The sequence below is a fragment of the Xenopus tropicalis genome, chromosome 9, assembly GCF_000004195.4.
Source record: "Xenopus tropicalis strain Nigerian chromosome 9, UCB_Xtro_10.0, whole genome shotgun sequence".
Lineage (NCBI taxonomy): Eukaryota > Metazoa > Chordata > Amphibia > Anura > Pipidae > Xenopus > Xenopus tropicalis.
Genome location: NC_030685.2, coordinates 70745890 through 70766850, shown reverse-complemented (window position 1 = coordinate 70766850; position 20961 = coordinate 70745890). Strand labels below are relative to the sequence as shown.

Here is a 20961-nt window from a genome sequence, read left to right as displayed (position 1 = left end):
GATGCACACAGAAGCTGAAAGTACCGATCGCGGACATATCAGCTAACCATGGATTTATTTTGCCCAGAGTGAAATATCATAAATAAAGTCAGATGAAAGGACTTTATATTGTTCCCTAATAAAAGAAAGAATTGCCCCTTCAGCAGAAAATATTTATCGTGTCTACTAATAGACTATTATTTATCCCGGTAACCAAAAACTTCCATTTTGTTTTCTTTAAAAATGCATTACTGTTGGAATTGTGCTCTTTACTAGCTCAATAAAAATAGCAATCTCCAAGCCAATGTCTGCAGAACCCTACACTTAACATAATGTTAAATCTACTCTGTCCCTCAACAGAAAAAACTCCCCAGATTCCAGATAAGGTTTATTCACGGCAAATGGATGTTTATGGAACATGCAACCTTATTTTTAGCTCTGCAGACAAGATAGCATCGAGTCAATGACAATGCACTATCCAAATCAAATGAAATAAAAAAAAAAGGGGCCTAGAATTATATAAATTACAGAAGAAGATAAAGATGTCAGCACTGCTGGTTTCCTTCCACACATGAAATATGCTGCTATGCTGTCAAAAATATAATGTGGATTTAAGGCCTCTCCTGTACAACATAGGCTGACTTTACTACCCGATTCCTTCCATGAAGTTGACAGCACCCTGGGTGCTAAACATATACAATATTCAAAGCTGCAAGTCATGCTCCCATCACTCAAGATAATCCTAATATCATATACAATGTACACACAGAAGCCAGCGCATGATATTGATGAGGGGTGTAGGAAATCCAAGATGGCGCCATGAGTATATCTCCTATAGGAAAGGCATCATCATCATCCAGAGTGAAACCTGCAGCAATTTGGAAAGGGTGTGGTAGCAAAATATAGGGCAAAATGTTAAACATTTTGGATGAAATTCGCTGTAGCTGTGTTCTGGCTTCCCATGTACCATAGCTAGTTAGTATGATGGTCCTTTAACTTACAAAAACTCTCTGTCTTGCTCATAAGAGGGTTAGGAATATACATTCTGACTAGAGAAGCTACAATAAGAGGCATTATGTTGGCCTGAAAGCAACTGAGAGTATAAAAAAGTCAACAGGTATAGTAGGGGAAATACAAGTTAGGGAATATATGGTATGGAAGTGGACTCAGCAACATCTAATAAATAAGCAAACTACAGCAAAGGAACACCCCAAAAAAGTCTAGTTTGAAGCAGTCTGTGTCTGTGAGCTCTACTCAAGGGCTACAGCTTGGGCAAAACCAATACAAAATGCTGCCTTCAATGTCTATCTCTACCTTTAAAATCTGTATTCCCGCTGTTCCAAAAGCTTCATACCTACATCTAGGTCTTCAACAGGCAACAAAGCTCTAGGGCATGGGAGAAGGGGCAATGTTATGATCATGCACCCAATTAATTACTCCCATGTACCTTTCTGTTAATGGTGATAGAACTTAGAGAATGCCAACTAAAGGTACCATAATCCCATCAAATATTCACACTAAGGAACTCTTTTATAAAGAGAAAAAGTGCTGTTGCTTATAAAGCAATCTTAATCCTATGTGTTTCTTATGTACTCACTCGCAGAGATAGCCTGGTCACACATGGGGGTTGTTATGCTCATGTACATTTGACTGGAATAAAAGCAATCCGCCTGTACTATATAGTCACAAATATGTGAACCTCTGTTCTACTTAGTAAAATTAGATTGATTTAATCCACACCCATTGCTGATATAGGAATATAAATATCACGTTAGTTTGTCATTAATTACCAATTAGAGTTGCCCCGGTCAATTAAAACTGAAGATTGTGAAATAGACACAATTCCTTCAGGAAGAAGTAGGACACACAAACTCACAGCCTTCATATCATTGTTTTCCAACGTTTTTCCCTCTTAAAGGGGTGGTTCACCGTTCAGTTGACTTTTAGTATGTTCTATTCCTAGCAGTTTTACCATTGGTCTTCATTATTAATTTTTTTATTGTTTTTGAATTATTTGCCTTCCTGCCAAACAATTAAATTAAAATGGCAGGTATATGGGCAGTCAGACCGAGGACCAAATCAACAAGCTGATGTGGTTCCTCATCCAACAGAAAATCAAACCTGCCCAATCGAGATCTGGCTAATTTTAGGCCAGATATCGGGCCCCTCAGGGGTGCCCATACACAGGTAGATAAGCAGTCAAATCGTTCTGAAGGACACAAATCGGCAGCTGAAATCTGCCCGTGTATGGCCACCTTAAGAAGCTTCTCAGCTAGGGAAGTTGGCAGCTGACTGTAGGTCTTCGACAGTGAAAGGCAAATCTGTCTGCTGCATTTAAGTTATACAATATAACCACTTAGATTAAATATTTGCCTTCATAATGTATAGAACTTTCCTTATGAACAAACCTAACCCTATTGTATAACAAATCCCATTTGTCTAAAACCAAGTGAGTATGAATATGAAGATCTTTCTGGCGCTATTTGTAACGGTTAAGGTTGTGGTTGCCCTTTATCAGCTTACCCATCCCAAGTACCCCCCAAAATTTTGCTGAATTCTCTTATTGAACTTGAGATAAAATAATTTCCTTCACACCAGAGATGGCCTTCCTGTAATTCAGAGCTTTCTGGATAACAGGTTTCCAGATCATGGATCCCATACCTGTAGTGGCAGCCAGTAATTACAGGGACATGTATAGGGAAACAAATCAGTACCTGTACAGTAATCGTGCAGATTTTTGAATTTGTAACTTTTATGTGTGTGTCGAGTTACTATACTTTTGTAAGGTTTTATCCCGGGAGTGTATATTGGTAAGTATTTCGGTTTATTGAGTCTTGAACCCTGAACAGCTTAACGTACCTTTTGGTTCCAGACGACTTTCTCCTTTATTTCCAGAGACCGGATGTTCTAGAGTTCAGGCTATTGGCATGTATACTTATTTAGTGCCTTGGGCCATGTGACTGTGAATGGGCTAAATGATTGACTTGGAAGAGGTGAACCTCACCTGAAGAACCCAAAAGATTCATATGGTATTGGATTATTCGTGTAAATTATTTTTTTTATGTTTTTTGATTGAGTTTGTTGCTTCCTTCAAGTAAACAGAATTTACACTAGATACGTTTCTTGGGGCTTACAGATATGTTTTTGGGAAGGGCCTGTTGTAGTGAATATATATAGATGCGATTATGCACTTATCTTCTCAAGGAAATTTGCTTAGATCTCTCAAACTGCCCAACTGATTGGGAAATTAAGTTGAACAAGATACTTGATCCAGTAAAGCCAAGTCCACAATACCTTTCGAACCTAAACAGTTTAGGAAGTTCATAATTACGACTGGCTGTCTGAATATAAATAGGGATAGTTGAGATATAGGAAAGGAGTGTTCATTATTGTCCTTAATATTTTACTTTTTAAAATCATAAGTAGGATGATAATATTGTGATTTTCAAAATGACTAAACTCATTTTCACTAGTCATTTATTGAAAGATCCAAATTAAAAAAGCACAATTAAAAAAAAAAAAAAAGACGTGGGAAAAAATGCATAACCGCAACTTTTTTCGTATTGTTGCACAAATTAAAGTGTAACTCCCAGAAAACCTCTAAAACCATGAAGCAAAGAAAGATCTTCCAGTTGTAAACAGGACACCTGTCATTGACTTTTACATGATCTTGATAGCTTTTAGATTGCATATTTTTTCTTTCGAATTTGTCTCAGTTTTGTTGAATGAAAAATTTTCAGCTAACTCAAATCTTTTTGGGATTTCGGGTAGATGATCTCTTTGGATTTGATGCATGCACACATGGTACTGTGCCAATAGGAAGGGTCAGCCCGCTACCTAGGGCAGCACTAGATCTCACTTACAGCCCTGCCTATTATGAATGCCATAATGAATTGTGGGACCTCCCAATCATACCCGTTTTGCAGCCCCACCCCTTCCTCAGCAGTCCAGCCCCGATAAGGTGCCTGACCTACATAGTTAAGTTGAAAAAAGACCAAAGCCCATCAAGTTCAACCCTTCTAAGTAAACCCAGCACAGGCCTGTCACCCCCTGACGGTGGCCCCGATACCTCTATAGTTTTACAGTATTTCGATTCACAGGCTGAGTCCATTTATAGAGGATGTTCCTGCTGCACATATGCCTCTAATATTCCATGACCATCTCTGCCTACTGGTCAATGTCGCAATAAGTTATCAAGTCATGTGTCAAATTTTTATATCAATAAATGGAACTTAACCAACAAGCTAAATGAACATTTTTATATAACTGACTAACCCTTTTGCCAACAATGATACAGGCAACTTAATCAACAATTGTATATAACCAAGTTTATTTGAAAATACCGATTACTCCACACCATTTCCTTATTTAAAAGATATCATACATTTTCATATGCTCCAGCACATTAAATCTTTAAAGAAAGTAAAAGGTGAGCCAGATCCACTGGGGTAATAGAGGGGTAATCCAGTACAACATGTACGGGAGATTTGGTTCCGTTTATATGGGCCACGTGGTCAAACATCTTCCATGATTATATTCATTTAGCGCGCAGAGGGAACAATATTTCAACATACAATGGGCAACGCAAGAATCATTTAATATGGACTAAGAGTTATTAGAAAAACGTAACAAATATACATTCTAGAACATTGTATTTAACAGCAATAAAAACATGGCAATCACCTTTAGTCCATCTAAGAGTGCAAGAGAGGAAAGAAAGTCATGGCAACACAATGACAGCAGTGCAGTGAAGAGTTAAACAAGGAATATACGACGAGATGAAGTAAAACAAAAATATATTTATAAAGGAGAATTTCTGTACATTTCCTTTTTAGAAGTAGTACAATATAATAGGAGAACATACCCAGGCGAGGTGCCATATTGCTTCAACCTCCATAGATATCCAGAAGACTATACCTACGCTCACAGCTTGAGGTGCCATTTCATTCAGATCTCGATCTTGGCTATAAAAAGCAATATGGTAAACTCTCGCTCCAATTTGCACAGAAAGCATGTTCAGTGACAGAAAGTGACGGCCTGATTAAAGGGAAAGTTAAAAAAAAAAGATAAACCAGGCTTTAAAATGTGTTTTTCTTTTAAAGGCGATTGTCCATAAGGCAGAGCATGGAAATATTGTTCTCCATCTAGTGCTTAGACTGTAGATTATTAAGGCCCTGCTTAGAATAAATCAAAATTTTACCATTTACATTAATTTTTTTTTATAACATTAGAAGTGTTACCCTTACGATGTCATGAATTTATAACTGGAGCGCCCCTATGCCATTCTGTCTGGGTAGACCACCTAATAAAAGGCCCTAAGTTTGCCCAGGAGCAGTAACCCATAGCAACCGATCAGCAGGTAGCATTTACTGTTTAAAAGCAAACATCTTATTGGTTGCTATGGGTTACTGCTACTATGTAAACTTAGTGCCTTTTATTACATATGAGCGGTAATATCTTATGTAATAAAAAGCACTACGTTTGCCCAGCAGCAGTAACCAATAGCAACCCATCAGCAGGTAGCATTTATATGGTCACCTGTTTAAAAGCAGACATCTGATTGGTTGCTATGGGTTACTGCTCCTGGGCAAACGTAGTGCCTTTTTATTATTACATACATACGGGGGTAAGTCTGTGATGCAGGAAGGTGACTCCTGATACTTCTTAGCCCTAAAGCTCAATGTGGCAAGATCAATAATAACGATAATAAAAAACGAATGTAAATAGCAAGTAGCTCAGAAGAGCACCTTTGCATGAAGTAGTGGCCTTATCTCCCTCTGTTAAATAAAAAAGTTCTTTGGATCTTTATGGATCTGTCAAGCTTTTAGGCGGCAATCGCTGGAAAAAAAAAAAGCATTTGCGTGCTGGAAATACAGGAGAATAGATTGTGAATTTGTGTGGATGTAATCGAAGAATTTACACAGTTTAAATAAATGTTGGAAAAGACAAAAACAAAATAGACTTATTCCCCCAGCACTAACATAAGTATAATCGTATGTTATTTTAAATATTTTATTTCAACGCTGCTAATTGCAGACTTGCTTAATTTAACCGTGTAACAGAGAAGGCAACGATGGCAGTTACAGTATATACATTTATCACCAAGCAGTTGCTTTCAAAGGAAAAAAAAAAAATTACATCATTTGAACTCAAACAAAAATCGTTGAGGATTCATTAATTAAATTTACAGTCTCTAAAGGCAGACCAGAAAGAATTTAGCAACGAGACATTGATGCTAAAATGAAAGTTGTTCTAATATAGGTACTATAAGTTATATATACCATTTTCCAAAGGAAGGCTTAATATATATATATGCTGTTTTTTCCCCCAGCAGGCAATAGGAAGTCAGAAATTAGATTTTAATTCAACAAAAAACTTTTACATGGAATGAATCTTTCCCTTGAAATAGTGCAGATTCCAGAGATTACCATAGAGACGATGACAAGAACTGCAGCTGCAGTCAGTCTCGGTGGTCAGGTGACATGACGGTTGCAGGAAACTGCAACTTTACCCAACCATTTTGGCTGAAATCATTTGTGTGAATGAGTGTGAAACTTCTTGTAGATTTTTCAATTGGCTGAGCTCCTCTGTGTAAAGGGCGCATGAACAATGTTGGCCAACCATGGGTAACCCAAACACTGACAGATCAGAACTTCCAGCATAATACCAGGGGCGTTGCTGCCATAAAGTGAGCTGAGAATCTCACCACAGGTGGCAAGTTACCAGGGTGGCAATAATCCACCCCTGGTAACTTCTATCTATGCAACCCCCCCCCAAGAGATACAGGGTGAAGGGGGCTGCATCGAGATGGCCCTCAGGGTGGCCTGGGGCTCCAAAATGTCCCTTCATACTCCAAACTTTATCAAGGGTAAATGAATCATGGGAAGGGTGCTCTAGCAACATCAAGAATGGATATTTAAAGTAACACTGTTAGATATTTTTTCTAGCACTTCTGATCAAGAACCTACGTGCAAGAGGATTCTTCAAAGATTGTCCCGTCTTCTCTTAATACTGGAACAATTAACCTAAACAGCATTGTGACCCCTTTTTAATGTTTGATTTCAAGCGGTCTAATCCTTCCAATGCACCCCTAGTTGCCTATAGTTAATGAGCTTAATTGCAAATGCAGCTTCCAGCTCCACTTGCAGGAACATAGACCATGGAGTCAGGTTTACAGTGATCAGGTGGGACTTTCACTCAAGGATTTTTCTGTTAGTTTTGAGCCATATACCTGATGTTGCTGGAACACAGCTCCCAGTTTACTTTAATCCTTGATTATATGTTAAAGTATTGGTTAATTATAGCTGAGCACCAGTGTTCATTTGCCTTTTAAAAGCTGAAAAACTGGTTACAAGTCCCACCCAAGTAGGAAAGCACACTGGGAGTTGTAGTTCATGAATAGGGATGGCAGTGAATGAAAAAAAAACAAAAAACCCATGGTCCTGAAGGGATGCAGAAACTGAGCATATAGTACATGTCTACACATACAATAATATATATATATTCACTGATTTATGTGTGACGGCTGTTCACCTTAAGATCGACTTTCATTTTAGTACATGTCCTTTCATAAATGCAGGCTTGAAATGAACAATATTTACTAAACTTTAAAATGAAATCTTCACCAATAACAAACTCCTGCAGGCTCTCAACGTTAAATAAATTATTTGCTTTTCAAAACTCTGTCCAAGAACATTACTGAGATCCTTGCATAATATATTAACATACACTTCCGTTTAACTCAGAACACTTGGACTTTTCAACTGTTATGAAGAGATAAGCAATGGTCGGAGACAAACAATGATGAATTCTGGGCACTTCTAAAGCTCTTCTTGTGTCTCGGAGAAAACGGGATGACTCAGTCGAGATCTTCCATTTATTGATATTGTATTTGACTGGACAGGAACCTATGGGGGGAAAATAAAATGATTAAGGTTGAAAAAAGGGATAGCTTAACAGGGTACAGTTGGTCATAAATGAGTGAGACAAATGTGGCTGATCAACCTCTCTGTCCCCCACAATGACCAGACCACATGAAAGACCTGCTAGTTAGGGACTACACCCACAGCCCAGTATGATCCTAGACCAACACCATTTCTCAGACTTCGAAATGAATAGTTAAATGAGGTTTGAACGAATGAAAACCAGTAATGCCTTAGTTTTGGCTCCATTCATGGGCCAACATGGGTGAGGTCACCAAGCGAGTGGTTCTTCTCCCGATCTCCCCACCTATGGGTGGGTGATATCGGGCAAAACGATCGAATTAGAATGATTGGGGCGTTCGTTGGTTTGGGGACCGACCTGACTGATTTTCAAACCTGCCCGAATGAGATCTGGCCGATTTTAGGCCAGATGTCGGGCAGGCCGGCCCCGTCGTTAGTGCCCATACACGGGCCGATAAGCTGCCAAATCACTCTAAGGGACTGATATCAGCAGCTAGAATGGGCCCATGTATGGTCACCTTTAGGGGTATATATATCATGTTGTGTATCAGCCAGTCAGCAATTCGATTTCAACAGTTAGAATACCAAAGCAAAGCATCTGATTGGCTGCTATGAGCATCACCGGTAATGTTTTACTTTTTACACAGCATGATAAATATACCCCTAAGTTACTAAGTAAAAAAAAAAAAAGTTTAACACTTTTTTTAGGCATCTAAGGCCACCAAGCCTGTAAAAGAATTTAACAAAGTAACCATGTCTGTTTTATACACAAATGCACACACACTCGTGCATTAAATCACATGCAAGCCGGAATGTATACACAAACAAATGCCAATAGCAGATAATGCAGATTGGGAAACCCTATTCCCGTGCAGATGTCACTACATCCAAAAAGCATATGACTCCTCGTGGTGAAAAAAAAAGCAATTCTAACATTTGGCTGTGAATCCAGAGTCTTTAGGTTTATTCATCTATTCCTGCTAAGCGCATCATGTGACATTTTACACTGGTAAATGAATTAGACATAATAGGCCTTAGGCACTTTTTCTCTTAAAAGGGAAACCTATTCAGCAAAAATATCTACTCTTATAGCAATTTTGGGAAACAAATAGAAAAACAGAGAGATTATGAGTTAAATGACAGCATTTGTATGTGAAAGTCACAAAATAAAGTTTCTCACGTAAATCAGTTGCAAAAACAAAATAGAATAAAACTCAGCATTACAATTTTGCTTCACATTCTCTCATAACCCAGCCTATCATGCTGGACACAACCATAAAAAGTTGGGAAAGACCATGCTGCTGAATGAGAAATACATCTGTGCTTTAACATTTTTAATAATGAGTAGAGCAAAGCTCAAGTGGAATTGTTATAGAAGAAAGTTATTTTATTCTGATGTTAAGAACCAGTGAGGAGTTTTAAGCAGCGTGAAATCAAACTAAAACGTCTTTGTAATGAGTAAAACTGCCCTGTTCACTGGAAACGTCTTAAACCCCATAAAAAAAACATAAACAAAAAAAATTGCGAAATGCGTCGTTTTTCCCCCCCAGTGTAAATAAAACACTTTTTTTTTTTATAGAGGAAGTGAAAAAAATACATGGAGACATTCTAATAAACCTCTTGATGTTTTTACTGGTGCAAAAAAAAGCTGCATTTATTTTCCTTTAGTTTTTTCTTGCGAGCCAAAATTCTTTTTGTTACCAGTGAAAAAAAACTACGGTGAAACGCTAGCGCAGACTCTTAAAAACATTTACACCACTGAAAAAAACCACAAATTTCACAGCGAATACCTATTTACTGTACTGACTTTTAGGTACAGTCTTTGGAGGGCGGGTTTATTTACTTCACTGCTTGCTGCCTGTATCTCTCACTGCTGGGGGGGGGGGGGGGAAGAAGGGAAGAGAGAGAAAGATAAGGGAGGGGGAAAGAGGAGTACGCTTCACAGGCTTGTGTCGAAGTGTGTGACACAAAAGATCATGTGTACAGAACAGAAGGTAAGAAATGTGGCGTTTATTTTCACAGGGGACTCAGAGCATCATTACAGTGAGTGTTTATTTACATAGACCTTTCTCATAAAGCTTACTTAGTTTTACCTTTCCCTCTCCATTAAGGTATGAAGGTCTGAAATATAGAAAGACCCCTTATTTGGAAAACCCCAGGTCCCGAGCATTCTGAATAACTGTTCCCACGCCTATATATATGTATAAATCTAAATCTGCCCTAAAGTATTTACATACTGTACTGACTTGCAAGAACAGACATTTTCCATAAATGAGGAGCACAACCAAAAGTAAAGCCATTTGACCAAAATGGATTTTAAAAAAAGAACCCAAATAGGTTAAATAAGAATTTCTAAATAGTGGTTACTTGATAAATATACGCTTATTGTTTTGAAGCACAAAGGTTTTACTTTTAATTGCTTTGAAAATATAAGGTAATGCTAGAGGTATTGGTTTAAAAGTGAGGTTGAGGGATTGGAAAGAACATTTCACAAAATTATACTTTTTCTAAATATTTTACCATTGCTATTCACAGTGGTTTGTCAGCTGACATTTGTTTGCAAAACAAGTTCATGGGTTTATTTAACAAAAAGTGTTACCAATATAAACCTGAACAAGACAAGGACGTGCTAAAAAAATATTGACAGCCCAAGCCCTACAGTGATGTTCACTTAGCAAATTAGCATGAAAAAAGCCCAGAAATGTGAAAAAGTCAAATATCGGCCATGCATGGGTAATGTAAAGTTCATATTTAATTAAAAAACACTGAGGATTATGTGTGACATTTCAATAATTCTCTTCTCACAAGACCTGCAGAGCATTGTGCCTGACATTATTAGTCGGCAATGCCAAGTCCAGAATGGACTTTTTTTTTTTATCAGTAAGGAATAAAGAACTGTGGATGGGGGGGGGGGTTATTTACCAAGTTTTTCTGTGGGATGTAGTTAGGGGCTTTGTTTAAATGGTAAATACTACAGAATTAAAAAAAAAATTATATTTGTGGCTCTTGTGTATTGTCTGGCTATAACTGTTTATGGTTTTCTTTTTTGAAGGCCGACTCCAACAATTCTGAGATATCCTAGTGCATAAACTTTATAAGTAACCATCTGATTTTATTACACCTTGACAGAGGTTTAAAAGCTATGGGATCCGTTATCCGGAAACCCATTATCCAGAAAGCTCCAAATTACGGGAAGGCCATCTTCCATAGACTCTAGTATCTAGGAGCAAATAATTCAAATTTTTTTAAAAATATTTCCTTTTCCTCTGTAATGATTAAACAGTACCTTGTACTTGATCCCAACTAAGATATAATTACCCCTTATTGGGGGCAGAACAGCCCTATTGGGTTTATTTAATGGTTAAATGTTTCCCTTTTCTCTGTAATAATGAAACAGTACCTGTACTTGATCCCAACTAAGATATAATTACCCCTTATTGGGGGCAGAACAGCCCTATTGGGTTTATTTAATGGTTAAATGATTCCCTTTTCTCTGTAATAATAAAACAGTAAATGTACTTGATCCCAACTAAGATATAATTACCCCTTATTGGGGGCAGAACAGCCCTATTGGGTTTATTTAATGGTTAAATGATTCCCTTTTCTCTGTAATAATAAAACAGTACCTGTACTTGATCCCAACTAAGATATAATTACCCCTTATTGGGGGCAGAACAGCCCTATTGGGTTTATTTAATGGTTAAATGATTCCCTTTTCTCTGTAATAATAAAACAGTACCTGTACTTGATCCCAACTAAGATATAATTACCCCTTATTGGAGGCAAAACAATCCTATTGGGTTTATTTAATGGTTAAGTGATTTTTTTGTAGACTTATAGAGATCCAAATTACAGAAAGATCCCTTATCTGGAAAACCTCAGGTTCTGAGCATTCTGGATAACAGGTCCCATACCTGTACCTTGTTTTTGATGAGCATGTCCATCAGTAGAATGTGCAGCACCTTTTTCTTCACCAAGCTTCCCCCAAGACAAGTTTTACCTCACTCATTATATAGCCTGAGGGTGTTATAAGGCACCTTCCATTAAGGTGGTCTAACTGGGGCTAAGGCATTCCTGCATTTCCATGAAGAAGACCAATAAACCAAATCGATACATGTAGAAGTGGGAAGTGCTAAAGCTACATCTCACATCCATTCATATCGACTCATTTGGCCACTGGTTAAATGCTTTAACAAAGAATGTGACCTTCAGGCTGTGGGGAAGTCAATAAATGGGCAAATGCCAATGTATAACCACCCAAGTTCTCTACTAGATGGACATATTCTTGGAGAGAACTTTTAAATATACCTATAAAAACTTCCCTATTGCTATACATATTGTCTAAAACTCAATCTCCCACTTCAAGAACTTCAACCAACTTTTTTCTAATAATGGTTCATAGCTGGTCATCTTAGTAGTTATATAATGGTTACTATATATGGGACATACAAATATTAGGACTGTTATGTGATTAGAGTCTGGGCTAATACATTTATAGCGTATTGTGTGAAGATATCATATCTTCTCTGCACTTGATAATAAATGATAATCAATGTGAGCATTAGTTTGCTTGCTTTGACAAATCTATCAGTGCTCTAGACGCTTGATTTTCAAAAACAACCATTTATGCTTACTGTTGTCAGCTACAATCTGTTCTTATTTCTGTTGAGACAAGCAATATGGCAGCTCCAATATGGCTTGTGAAATCTCAGCCTTTGAGACATTTTGCAGGCCCTCATTGGTGGCCACTCACCCTTTTCAAGTTAGCGGCAGCTTCTCCAGAGCGAATGGCAGCCAGTAAATTCTGCCGGATGAGTTCTGGGTCAGAAGTGTCAAAAGATACAGTAGTCTTTTTCTCTGCAACTGGTGGCGGGCTATGCACTCTGTATTTTATTTCAGGGGTTAGTGTCTAGAATAGAAAACGACTCACATAATAAGTCTTGTTAAGGTTAAACAAAGTGATTACGGGTAACAAAAACAAGTACATCAACATTAATTTTCACATATAACAAATATTGTTATCAAAATGTTTATGTAAAAAAACAGAAACATTAAACAAAATTAAAAAAGGAGTTCATTTTCGTCGGCTTTATTTTGTTCTCACTGGGATATAGGCGCTTACAAGTGAATCTCTCTAACTGGACCAAGGCCGCACCCTCGAGATCATTACTCGAAGAAAGAAAAAGATAATGCCTACTAAATTAACACCAGGTCTCAGGCATTAACTGTTTAGGTTCCAGCAAACATTGAACATAAAGTGCTGATATATTTCTCCTTGTGCCATAAGGTTCAAAAATTACTCTGTACAGCCCCCAGAATAAAATACATGCAGGTTTATTTTGCTTCTCTATTACAAGCAGCTGAACTGCAGTTATTTTGGTTACTTACTTGCCCTACTGGGCATGCTCACGGCCTCTGCTCCAATTAAAATCAATCAGGCACACGCATTAGGCACCTCTTTGAGGTCATCACAGTTAGAGAGAGAAGGAGGGCTTCGAAAGTTAAAGGGGAGGAGCTTCACGCTAGACAAGGAAGTAACTAAAAGAACTGCTGTTCAGCTGCTTGTAATAGAAGGACATAAAAAAGAACCTACAAACAGGTAGAAAGGTATGTTATTCTAGGGGCTATACAGATAAATTGTACAGATAAAAATTGGGGGTTTAATAGGTATACTTATTCTTTAAATGGCTAGAATAGCGAAGAATCCTTATGTATGAGACAGTGATATCACTTAAGACTTTGGCGGGTTCACGTACAGTATCCTTGAAAAGATTATGTAGACTTTTTAAGAGCCTTGGGACATGGAGTCAGGATATATTAGAGCAAGAAAGACAAACTTCAGCACTCAATGTTATTGCATGATGAGAAAATTATGGAGTTATTTGCCCCATTAAGAGGAACTCTGACCCAAAATTTGTTAAAGAGCCCCACACAACACTGAAACCCCAAATATACGTAGCACTAAACTGTTTGCTAAAGAATTATAAACAAATACCATTTTTATATGCTGAAAACCAGCTGCAAAACAGTTCTTCTCTTTCTGCATCGTTTGAAATCCTGGCAGGGGAGGAGGGACTAAAACACTGATGTTGCTAATTGTTGCTAACTTCTCCACAGCTTACAGACAGCATGCAACTACATAACCTACAATGCATTGCACTGTGATGTTCCTTTCCTTATCGACATCCCATGTGCAGGGAATTGTGGGACTTGAAGAAAGCAGGCCGAAGGCAGGCTGAGAGCAGTCGACTACTGTTACATACTTTTTTTTTTTATTTGAGTCTCAAAAGTAGTCAGTCAGATCAGCAGGAGAACAGGGGGCTTAGAGAACTGCTCCAAACCATATTATTACATTAAATATCAGGAAAAGGCTGCACATGTTTAACTTGAAAGCTTACTTTTCAAAGAGCTTAAGTTGTATTTGGGTGGAGTTCCCCTTTAAATATCTTCAGTAAAGTTATACCAGGATAGTGCTACAGCAGGCTAAACAAAGTTAAACACAGGTAGTGACCTATTAAGAAATATAATTGGTGTTACTAGGGGTTCGGACTTTAATTTCTCTCCTCCATAGTTTCAATAATGAGTTATACAAATCTATGTTCTCTTTGAAGCAGACTTGGGGATGACCAAAATGAACAAAAGATATTACAGGTATGGGATCCCTTATCCGGAAACCCATTATCCAGAAAGCTCTCCCATAGACTCCATTTTAATTAAATAATTCATAATTTTAAAACTGATTTCCTTTTTCTCTGTAATAATAAAACAGTAATTGTAATTGATCCCAACTAAGATGTAAATAATCCTTATTGGATGCAAAACAATCCTATTGGGTTTAATTAATGTTTTATTGATTTTTTAGTAGACTTAAGGTATGGAGATCCAAATTACGGAAAGAGCCCTTATCCAGAATACCCTTGGTCCCGAGCATTCTGGATAACGGGTCCTATACCTATATAATAATTACCATGCCATGCTTTAACTCTCTCGTAAATCAGTTGAAAAGGTGAAATTTACAGTATGATTGATGTCAGCCCAATATCAGCAAAAATATTTTCTGTGGAGCAAAAAAACCAATACTGGATTTCTGGAGTTGTTTGTACAAAACAGGAATTGACAGCTCCTCATATAAACGGGTCACTGGCCAACCTTGAATATACAGGGGCCAAAATTTCACATAGTGGTCCAACAGCTCACCCTGTAGGTCATTTGGAGAAATTACAGCGATTTAAGGGATTTATGCCCTACTCTTTTGGATGGGCTTTGTCTGGTTGACCCTTCCTTTCTTCGTCGATATGAGAGTGTGATTGTCCAACCTTGTCAAGATGCCAACTGCCTCTCTATCAGACAATCACTATTTTGAAGAAATTACACACTAGTGTGATGCCATTTTGCCTGTCCTAGGCTTTTTTTGACTGATATACGTGTAGAGTGTAAATCTGTTAAAAAAATGGCCGCTTATTTTGGAAAGTAGCATTTTGACTGAAAGAGATCAATCATACTTCAGTTTTCATCAAACTACACTAGAACATTCAAAGTCACCTGGTTGCTATGGGTTACAAGACTGTGGCTGACTACCATAATAATAATAATAATAGAGGGCATCAGGGAATCTCTATATTGTAAAACTAGGTGAAAGAGTCTGTGCACAAGTTGACTGCAGATTAGGTACTTGCATCCCCTCTGCTATGTAAAAAATACCTATCCCCACCAGTATGTGTTAAGAACACATACATACATACATACCCGTTTGGATATTTTGGTGTTCATACCTTTAGCCAGTACATGTATATAAATATTGTGCCCATATTGAGTCCAACCTTATGCTACATAAGACTTCCCATAACAGGTGCTAAGGAAGAGCTTATACAGATACAATAGCTCAGTTATCTCAAAATACATAAGCTAGCAAATGGGAGGATCACTAATGGAGATTAACTAACTAACAGAGTTGGCCTAGAACACTATATTTATAAAGAAAACCTACCCGATCTTCAGACTGCTCCTGTGAATTTTCAGAGAATGAAGAGGAGTCATTCCTGAATTCTGCTTCAGTTGGAGAAACAACAGAGGTCCAACCAGTAGATTTTAAAGGTTGCTTCACGGGTGCTGAACTGGAGGTAAATGACTGCGACCGTCTTATTGCTAGCGAACTGGTAGGAGCAAAAGATGAAGAATTACAACTTGAAAACGGTCGAGGGGTGGCGAAAGTCCTCAGTTTTTGCAAACTCATTGTAACAGCCGGCCCAGTTGGAGAGCTTGGTGACCTCACAGTTTGACTAGATGATGTCAGGGAGTCCTCATAGTGTCTTGTTTTGTCTTCAACATCAAAGTGTTTGGTCACCTCTGGCGATACATTTAAGGGCTCAGTCTTCACTTCAAAATTTTTCACTCCAGCAGATAGAGAATTCTCACTTTCAATCTTAGCACTGAATGAAGGACTTTCCAGATGCTCTTCACCAGCATTAACTATGAAGCTTTCTCTGTTGGCGTGTGTAAATTTGTTATCCATTTCAGTAATATTCAGAGATGTGTAGACACTGTTTGTAGCCACCGAGAAGGTTCCAGAAACAGTCTCAACCATTCTCTCTTCCGTTAAGCCCTTTGCCTGTTCATCCTCACTTATTGAAGGCAACCGAACATCTAGTCTAGGCTTTTGTGTTAGCTGTGAACACTCTCTGAGACTTTGGACTTCAGACTCCATTTCTTCCAGTGTTGGCTTGTCTCTGTGTAGATCATTATGTCCTGAAGAAGGAAGGTATATATCTTCTCTGGGAGAAGGTGTTTTACTTGTTATCTGCGATACAGCTACAGGTTCTAAATTTCTCTGCAATGACTTGTTTTCAGCACATAACATACTGCCATCAGAAATATTCTCTTCTTGCTTAGTAGTCACCTGTGCAGCCTCCAAACTAGGAGGTAATGTTTTTATCGTTGTTGGCAAAGTATCTTTTCCTAAGTTAATAAATGTGTTATTAGTAGGACTGCTTGAAGGCTTGGGCACTTTAGCAGCAGCGGAGGTCACATACAGGCTTGAAGCTCTCCTTTGCATCTGCAAATAGAAAGAACTTGGGGCTTTCACTGAAACTGGTTTTGTCTCTGGGACATTTGATTTTTCTGATTTTAAAACAGGTGCCGACGACAAGCTCCTTGTTAATCCAGGATGCTCCTTCGGACTTGTTACAGTGTTATTTACATATGTCAAGTTCATAGGATTCACTTTTGCCTTAAGCTGAGGAGAATGACTTCCATTTTTAACTGCTGAAGAGAGCTCGCTGAAGAAAGCTTCCCTAGCTGCCTGGATAGGAGACACATTTTTAGTCCCTGTAGGACTTTGTAACCATTTGTCATGCTGAGCCGATGAATCGTAGTTTCCATTTTCAGTCTCGGCATCAAAAGATTTTTGTGGCACTATTTTATAAGTAGTCATACCAATTTTAGGTAGGTAGTCCCTTGTAATTTCATTGGAAGGTTTAGGTTTAGGCTCTGAATCCTGTATATATAACTGGTGGCTTTTTGATGGAGATTTTAAAGGGCTTTCCACCATCTTTTCCATTTCAATGTCAGTTTGAGTGTGCATGGTTTCTTTAGCACTTGGAATTTCCATGCTGGTCTTCTCTACTTCTGGGGCCTGTAGTTCTTTTTTAGAAACCTCGACATGTTGATGAGTAACTTGAGGTGGCACAGGTGACTGGCCATTGATTTCCACATCCTTGTGTGACACAGTTAAATGTTCTAAGGAAGGCTCTACAGTTTGTGAAGACTCCTTTATACCATTCATTTCTACACCACTGTCAAAACTGACTGTCTGAACAGCCGAGTCCTGCATTTTGGCTTTTGTTGGGCTACTGTGGTCCAAAGTGCCTTCTGTTTCACTAACTGAAACTGTGGCATTGTCCTGAATATCAGTGATCATATGTTCACTATGCTCCACGCAAGGCAGTGTTTGCAGCTCAGTTATAATATGAAGTATTTTAATCTTAGTTGCTCGGGTATCATCTTCTGTTTTTGTCATCTGGGTTGATGTCCCGTTCCCAATGTGACCTTTAGCAACAAGACCAAAGTAATTATCAAGAACAACAATACAGCTACACTAAAAGTGCTACTAATGATGAGGGTTGCATTCAATTCAGAATTCAGTCACATGGCACACTAAAACACACGTATTACCTTGCTTAAAAATAAAGTATTATACTGTATATGCTTTACAGAACAACTGTAATGCTGTCCCACTAAGCCACGTAGAAGTTGATGTAAAACCAAATTACACATGGAAAACAATTCACCAATGAGAATTCTACTAACCAAAAACTTTATTATAGATGCAAGAGAATTCATTAATATCTGACATTATGCTGTTATCTTACATATGGCGATTATGTAATTTTGACTTCATTATATGACACTGAAATCAGACATGGAGATAAAGGACAGACTTGTTTAGTGCTGGGAAACCTTCCAACTCCACTTGTAGGAACAAAGGACATGAAGCCGGATTTACACAGATCACCAGGGATTCTCATTGGAAGATTATTTTGCATTTTAATGCAGCCGTGGGTGCTAGAGAGCTGGGAAAATCCAATAGTAATAAGCGAAATTGTTCCCGAGGTTTAGCTAAGGATAAACGCCCATAGCCTCCGAAATACGCCCATTGACTTCAATGCATTCCCCGATTTTTGCTGTTTTCACAAATTTTTTTGCCAAATGGAACAGATTCGCTTATTACTATCGACCACCATTAATTTAAAAATGCAACCTTGATGTTGCTGGACTACAACTTCCAACATGCCTTAACCTTTATAATATGTTTAAGATGTAGTTTAACAATAACTGAGTAAAGTGTGGTTGAGAAGTGCAACACAGAAGGGTTTAGTGCCCTTTTAAAATATAAGGACAATATAATTTATACTGGACCTCAATAACAATTAAAAAAAATATATATATTTCCCTTTGATTTTATACCAATATATGGAAAAGTAACTCCTTTCCATCAGATTTGTAGAATGTGATATTCATGTAATAAATAACAGGGCATGTAAACTATAACTATATTTTTTTTTATAGGATTTGCTATCATGAGTATGAAGAGAAGCTTTGTTATTCCATTCTAGGACATGGTGAGGAGACCCCAAAACACGTGGTGACCTCTCATGGCCTGAAGAAGATTACTAACCCCAATGACTGCCACTTAATGTTCCTAGCACATTGCTGTACCGTGATTGAGGGGGACAAAGAAGCTTTTTCTCATAGCTGTGAGTGTGATATATGGACACACCCAGATACTCACTCTTGTGATCATATTCAAGTGTAGCACTCCCAGCGGCAATGTCATCAACCTTGACAGGAGAAGACCTAAAACAAATGAAGTAAACATGGTAGTTGTTGAGCCAAATACATTCTGAGATGCTATAAAATAACAAACACAATGTCTGATATTGCTTTTTAAATTCAAACTGCACTGGTATAGTTCATGCTAATTGAATGCTATTGGTTACTACACCAAGTTAAAGAAATAGTAACACCAAAAAATGAAAGAGCTTTAAAGTAATAAAAATATAATGCACTGTTGCCCTGCACTGGTAAAACTGGTGTGTTTGCTACAGTAACACTACTATAATTTATATAATAAGCTGCTGTGTAGCCACGGGGGCAGCCATTCAAGCTGGAAAAAAGGAGAAAAGGCACAGGTTACATAGCAGATAACAGATAAGTTCTGTAGAATACAATAGTGTTTATCTGTTATCTGCTATGTGCCTGTGCCTTTTCTCCTTTGAATGGCTGCCTCCATGGCTACATAGCAGCTTATTTATATAAATTATAGTAGACTTTCTGAAGTAAACACACAACTTTTACCAGTGCAGGGCAGCAGCACATTATATTTTAGTTACTTTTATACACTTTCATTTTTTGGTGTTACTGTTCCTTTAAACATTCTCCCCTTACTTTGACTGCTGTGTGACCAATGAGAACACTGTCGCTATAGAGGGAATGGAGAATTTTACCGTTATCACCTAAGTGACTACAAGCCAGGGTTGCACCTAATCCATTTTTTTGGATTTTGGCCGAGCCGAGAATCCTTCATGAAAGATTCGGCCGAACAACGAACCAATTATGAATCCTAATTTGCATATGTGTTTATGTGACACAAAGTCAGGTGATTTAAAGGATTTGGATTAAGTTCGGCCAGGCCCATGGATTTATCCAAATCCTGCTGAAAATGGCCGAATTCTAAATCAAATCCTGCCAGAAATTGATAGGAATGATATTTTGTCTCTGTTAAAGGGGTGGTTCGCCTTTAAAGGAGACATATTGGATAAATGGGAAAACCCTAATTTTGTAGGCAATTATGAATAATATACGGTGCTGGTTTCACTTTGGGCTAAACATTAACCCTATCTGTAAAAATGGCCCCTTTATTGGAGCTCCCTATAGATCCTATCACTTCTCCGTCCAGTGTGAAATGAAGAGTGGGCGTGTCCTAACGGTCCCTGCCAGAAGCACAGTAGGAGGGGGAGAGCCAATCACAGCCCTGCACTCCCACAAGCAAAGACAGGCTTCAGTTCCCGATCAGGTCAGCCTAGCTGCTGATTGGTTCCTATCCTACAGTGCAGTCTACTGAGAGCCGGCAGCCCCCCAGCTCATCCAGAGAATTCAGCCAGCAGGAAGTAGAACAGATGGGCGGGGCTAGTGGGGTTTTTGTGGAATTTCTCAATAAATCAGTCAGAAACACAACTTCTTTAAGCACAATCCTTCTATATCTAGAGGAGTATAATTCACTGGTACAGTCTTAATTTTTATAGGATATGTCTCCTTTAAGTTAAACCATAGCATGTTATAGAATGGCTGATTCTGAGCAACTTTTCTATTGGTCTTAATTTCTTATCTTTTTAAAAATGATTTGCCTTTGTCTTCTGCCTCTTTCCTGCTCTCAAATGGAGGTCACTGACCCCAACAGCCGAAAACTAAGCCTAGCACCTCCCCAGTGATTCTACATCTCCTTCTACTTTAATGAATAATAAATACCACCACTTTTCTACAA

At 38.2% G+C, this 20961-nt stretch overlaps 1 protein-coding gene across 5 annotated transcripts in view; it reads right to left on the bottom strand.

Annotated features, from left to right (window-relative positions):
* Positions 1 to 4287: 4287 nt before the first annotated feature.
* The window catches only part of cobll1 (cordon-bleu WH2 repeat protein like 1), a 94386-nt gene continuing 77712 nt past the window's right edge, over positions 4288 to 20961 (bottom strand). For all 5 annotated transcript variants that reach the window (XM_031892771.1, XM_031892767.1, XM_031892768.1 and 2 more), the window contains 4 exons: positions 19210 to 19274; positions 15910 to 17966; positions 12676 to 12831; positions 4288 to 7886 (listed from right to left, as the gene is read on the bottom strand). In XM_031892771.1, coding sequence (XP_031748631.1) covers positions 7800 to 7886; positions 12676 to 12831; positions 15910 to 17966; positions 19210 to 19274 — 2365 coding nt within the window. In that variant the 3' untranslated portion in view covers positions 4288 to 7799. The remainder of the gene's footprint in view (positions 7887 to 12675; positions 12832 to 15909; positions 17967 to 19209; positions 19275 to 20961) is intronic.